At 38.1% G+C, this 6000-nt stretch overlaps 1 protein-coding gene across 1 annotated transcript; it reads right to left on the bottom strand.

Annotated features, from left to right (window-relative positions):
- Positions 1 to 428: 428 nt before the first annotated feature.
- On the bottom strand, positions 429 to 2214 carry LOC130501214 (uncharacterized GPI-anchored protein At4g28100-like). Its single transcript, XM_056996099.1, has 2 exons — positions 1486 to 2214; positions 429 to 972 (listed from the first exon to the last, which is right to left on the bottom strand). Exons 1-2 carry the CDS (start codon positions 2146 to 2148, stop codon positions 628 to 630), a joined length of 1008 nt encoding a protein of 335 aa, XP_056852079.1. The 5' UTR covers positions 2149 to 2214; the 3' UTR covers positions 429 to 627.
- Positions 2215 to 6000: the final 3786 nt, after the last annotated feature.

Genomic DNA, 6000 nt, shown 5'->3' on the forward strand with positions numbered 1-6000 from the left:
GTGGTCGGCATTGGGTTTACAGTCCGGTGAGAGATGGTTTTTATACCAAACGAAGATAATAAAAGGCCCACGGAGAGTTATTTGAGCCCAACCCATCAAATTTGCATTAATGCGGTTCCAGTGAATCGTTTGCATTAGGCTTGGGCACATCAGTAGATGTTTCTATGAAATATCGTTTGCAAAAATCGTAACTTTGAATGAAAAATTATTAGACGAGTGTATGAGAAAATAAAAAGTCAGTCGTGGGGATTCACTTCTCTTGGTCGCATTATCAATTATAATGTATAGTTTTGTGTGGAAACAAAGCTGTCACAAATCTCTCTGAAACCAGCCAAACAACCTCGTCCCCATCCCTCACATGCCTTTCTCAATTATTCTTATTGCTATAGTTTTCTTGATTGATTGCATTGCCGTCATATAATGTGATCTGACCAAAGATATAGTTGAGATTATATTTTGAAAAAAAATGCGCATTTTTAAACAAAATGGAGCGACAACAGGAACAAAAGCAAAACTAATTTACAAAAGACGACAAGACAATCACCGCTATCTCTCTTTCTCTCTATCTGATTTTCACTTAACTTCTATCAGCCAATCACGTAATGCCAAACCCACGTCAGCTTAAAGTCACCACAAGCCTAGTAATACCAATGTGATGACGCTGTAAAGTAAGAAGTGGACCAAGTGGTGCGGGTACTCGAGTAAAGCTGATGATGAGTCGTTGGAGAATTCGGAAGAGTCAACAGCTAAAGGCATGCCGTCCCCACCGAGAGAACATGACCGTGGCTCGCCGTTTTGGTTGAGCATGATGGCTCTGAGGACAGAAGTGACAGTGTGGAAATAAGCCGTACGGTTCTTAGATAGAAGCCAAGTAAGACCCATCAGGACACAGTCTTTATTATGCATCTTCGTGGTCCTGTTTCTGTCCTCCTTCGATGGGTTTCTTGTCGCTGAAGTTTTCTTCGGGTTTAGCTGCAATCAAAACAAAAAGAACCACAAGGCGGTTGGTTATTAAGATACACAAGAATGTAATCATATTTATGATGGAAGTAATTAAGTAAAATAAAGGACGCGTGTGGATCACGGGACCTTTACGCGCGTATACGTGTATGTTAGACTTGTCAGATAAAAAGGAACAAAGACAAAGCTAAAGAACAAAAGCTGTCTTTAATCCGCCAAGCTGGAAACAGATCACGAAAGAATCCTAGAACAAATTATTCCAAATCCCACTCACTCATTTAGTAAAACCCTAATCTTTAAACACCAAATAAAAGAATCATTAAAAAGTCATCAACTTTGGAGTATACCTTAATTAGATACTAGATTACTCTCTAATCATCTAAAAATGATCAAACACCAGATCACGAAAGAGGGCATCAAAAACATGTTCTAAAGTTACTATATTTGCAGCAAAGTTTCGATCTTTCAATCTAATTCCATATGATTTCCTCAACAACAGATTATAACAGTGAATCTAAACAGTACCTTGTAGAGGCTGTTCAAGCACTTGTTACAGCTACCAAGAGTAGATTCTCTATCACCATTGGCGTGTCTTCCACTCAAACAATCATTCTCTAATCTATCAACACTCTCGTCTCCAACGAGCCTCCCTTCTCCGTCCACACTAAAAGCCTCGGAACAGCTCAGGTGATGCAATCTGATTCCGCAGTAGCAGTAAGCGACGTCGCACGTATCGTTCTGCCTCTGAAGCTCAATCCCTCTCCTTCTCAGAGACTTCTCCAACCCGCCGACGCAAGTCTCCGAGTCGTCGGGAAGCAAAGGCATGTATTCTTCTTCCGGAGTCGTCGCGGCGGAGGATGCGTTTCTTGAAACCGAACGGGTTAGAGCGGTGGCTGAGTAGGCGGAGTAGAGCCACGCGCCTAGCACGGGGCAGCATTTTGCTCTGTGGAGCTTTTTGCCGGTGCATGCTAATTTGATGCCGTGGAAGAGGTCTTCTGGTAGATCGAGCGGGCAGCGGGAGAAGTCCGATTGCTCCGGGAAAGCGGGTATGGTGTCGGGTGGGCATGATTTGATCCGGAATGGCTGGAGGGCGACCGGGTCTGAGTTTGGGGTTACGGGTGATAGAATGGTGAAGAAGACGGTGAGGGAAATGAAAGACGGCGCGTGTCGGAACATCGCTGGAAGCATGGAGACAGAGAACAAAGGAGTGAGAGAGGGAGTTGAAGAGATGTTGTAATAAAATATCGCAAATGGGATCTCGATACCAATTTAATACTACGTGTTGTCTTTTCTTGGTTTTTATTTATTTTATTTTATTTTCGTACATTTCTGTGAGGTTTGGTCAAGCCCATCGGACTTGTTCATCGGCTGGGCCGAGTTGAACAAGTTACGCGTGGACAACCTATGGGCCTAATCGATAAAGCCATTAGGTTAAATGCTGACAATACAAAGAAGGAGAGATCACGACAGAGATCTCTAAGCCAAGCTTCTGGGAGGCACGAGCCTCAAAGCATCCAGAGGGAGCTTCCATGACGTCTCTTAGAGAGATAGAGTAAGCTAGAGATGATATGTTGTTCTAGTCTTACCTCTTAGCCATGTACTACTCTTGTAATCTCTTTATACTCTCTAGGGTTTGCATACCCAGGAACAGAGAGAGAGTTATGATCTTGTAAACCATATCGGAAATGTTTTCCGATATTTCATAGTGGATGTTGTGAATCCTGGATCCACCCCAGATGTAGTGTGCTGCGGCCGCGAACTGGGTGAAAAACTCTTGTATCATGAACAAGGATTGAATCAATGGGAAAGATCAAAGGGACAAGGGGATTGTAGTGAGCGGTCCTATATGATACGAATCCCTAAGGAAGTCTTGTTAGAGTTACGATTGACTCTACAAGTGGTATCAGAAGAACCACGAATTCCACAACAATTTCAATATGTATATGGGTGATTGGGTGTAATACTAATATTGTTCATCTAATACACTGTTGAATCTCATCTGTTTAAAGTTAAAGTCCTCTAATATTTTTGATGCTTTCTGATAATATAAAGATTTTAAATCCCAATCCTCTAAATTCAGGTTAAGTATAGTTTATGAGTTTATAAGAGCACCTTCAATGATTAAAAAACCCATTTTGCATTCTCACTCACATAAAATCAGTATTTTTAATGTAATTAAGATAAATATAAAATTTTAATTATTCTTGAAAAATAACCCATGACCAATGATAAATGTATAAATGGTTGTGTTTTTTTCTATAGAGCTCTGTTTTTAATGTTTTTAGAAATGTTTAAGAACTCAAAAAACATTAGAGTATTTAATAACTTAATTAGTGGAACCTTTTTATATGTGAATCACGGGATGATTATTCCTTGCATTGAAACTTGAAAGACCAGAGATGACCGACTGATCGGCAGATTCACTGTGATTTTTTAATTTATAACTCTAAACTCCAATACATTTTTAAGGATTGTTTTAGTTTTATTTTGTAGTTTGCATATTCGAAAAATAAGTACTCCCTCCGTTTGTTATTATTTGACGTTCAACAGCTTTGCACATCAATTAAAAAGATGATGCAATCTCTGTTTTAACCCTTTCCATGAGTGATTAATGTAAAATTGATTTCGTATCATTATTAGTTATAAGGGTAAAATAAGTCATATTCTGTCATTATTTGCTTGGGATTCTGAGAACGTCAAATATAGTGATACAAAAAAAAACACTTAGAACGTCAACTATTACCGAATGGAGGGAGTATAATTTTCATAATACTCCTTTTGACTAGTAAAAACCTAAAAGGGTAAAAGGAAGAAATAAGTGGGGGTGCTCCATGTTAAAAGGTAACTTAAGGCATGCGAATGGTTGTAGTGAAAGCTGCTTAAAAGAAAAACACCACTAACCCTTTTTCGGGAACGCCATAACAAACAAAATGCAAAGTGGATTTTCACCTTTTAGTTCTATCTACATCACATTCACAACTCACAAGGACGATAGACGATTGCTGCATAGGAGTTACAAAACATAAGATATACAAACTCAGTGTGTTCAGATGTCAGATCAATAATGTCTTATTCAGTCAGTTGGGATAGGCTATATAGAGAAACTACTAAACTAAAGGGAAAAAAAACATTCTTACAACATTATCGTATTGTGCACAAATATATGTGCAGCCAGTAAAAAGTATTTTCACCAGCTCTAAAGCGATTGGTTAACCAAAAGAGAACAAAGCAAAAGCAAATGGGGCAACCACAAAGAAGAAAATGAACACAATAGAAATGATTCTCTATCATTGGAAGATGATGTCGTCATCATACAACACAAATATGCATACATAAAAATTAGTACTCAAGCCGACCTTAGGTTCAAGAAGTACTTAGCACAACTTCACCGATTTATGTCTGTCATCTGTTAAGGCCAAATAGTTGTCAAACAAAAAATTTAGGGGTAACATGTAATAAAACCAAACTTCTGAGCCGCTTCCTGAAATATTCTTTAATTAGTGGCAGCTACCTTCATTTAATACAAATAGATTCGGTGAGCAAATTGAAGGTTTTAAGGTTGTTCATAGACACTCATGTCTCTCAGTATCTTCCAAGATTAGTTTGTAAATATCTCAAGTACAGAGAGACACATACCACCTTCCACTTTTTATCTGTGAGAGATGTGTATATGAATCAGCCAATATTTCACTCCCTGGTGTGCTAATCAACTGTGGAGAGCATGAGCTGCATCATTGTTCGATTCCCCGAGGTACAAAAATCAAGAATGTGAAGAAATAAGTGTGTACAAACTTATAACATATATATAAATGCTTCTTGATCTTTACCTCGGACTTGTTTCTTTGTTTCACGCCAATGCATCTAGATGAACTGATGCTAACACTTTTCAGCAAGCTTCTGACACTGTAACGCGTCCGGCTCATTCCATTCATGTAATATGACCCCTTGTGGCTAAATAAGCCGCAGGCCTGTTCACGGCACCATTCTCTTCCTTAGGAGAAATTGGACTCTCTCTGTGAAACAGAAAGGTACTAAACACAACACGACGAAAGTGAAGCTGAAAACTTTTATCATAACTTATTAAAGATATTAACAAAGGAAAGTGTGTACCTAGGCAAGGAAGCATGTCGTTGTTGAAGAGTACCATTTCTCTCACCCTTACCGTAATGTTCCTCCAGATGTGTAAACTGTCTCTTAAACCAATCCAGTGACTAGTACTGTACCTCTCTATAGATCAGTTCCCTAACGTCTTCTTTCGTTATCTTCCTTCTTTCAAAACTCAAAACTGATTACAACCTGGTCTAATTATGTTCCACAACATGAGGTTTCCTACCAATTAATATGAATCTAACACGAGCTAGGCCTAAACTACTTGACATATATTTCACCAAAAAAAAAAAACTACTTGCCATATAACAATGGCTGGAAAGCACAAGTAAACAACTAGTCATAGGTTATAAAACTTTAACGCATGATTCATAAGATATCAAAGAGAAAAATGTAGCAAACAACTTTTTTAAACTATTAAACTGACTAATACTAACTAACCCTTGAAATACCTCTGGTGAAGGAATACCAATCAAATCAGTCATAAAATCCAATTTGTACTCCACGTTCTTACCAGGAACTAAACAATGGCTTACCCGTGACCATTCTGCAAATATGCATCCTATGCTCCATATATCAATGGCAATACCCTAACACTTCTCTAAGCATCAATATACTAATACATCAACTCAATCAATACACCTACTTATGGAAGCCGTCCTTAGATTTGCTTATCATTCGCTCTTCAATGGAGTTTGTTACATAGGTAACTTAATGCAACAGTGGATGTTTGCTGCAGTTCATGCATGAGACAGAAAATGATATCTTTGTTTTTGTAAGAGAATATATATTTGTCTTTTTAAGAGATCATATATCTTTGTTTTACAAAATTGTATTCACTGAAATCTAGGCGGGTCTTTGTTAAAATCTTGGCGGTATTTTTCATTTTTTTTTAATTATTTGCTAAACATTCTTGGATCAAAAAAGTCCAAA

This window comes from Raphanus sativus, unplaced genomic scaffold (assembly GCF_000801105.2).
Source record: "Raphanus sativus cultivar WK10039 unplaced genomic scaffold, ASM80110v3 Scaffold0128, whole genome shotgun sequence".
In the NCBI taxonomy this organism is placed as follows: domain Eukaryota; kingdom Viridiplantae; phylum Streptophyta; class Magnoliopsida; order Brassicales; family Brassicaceae; genus Raphanus; species Raphanus sativus.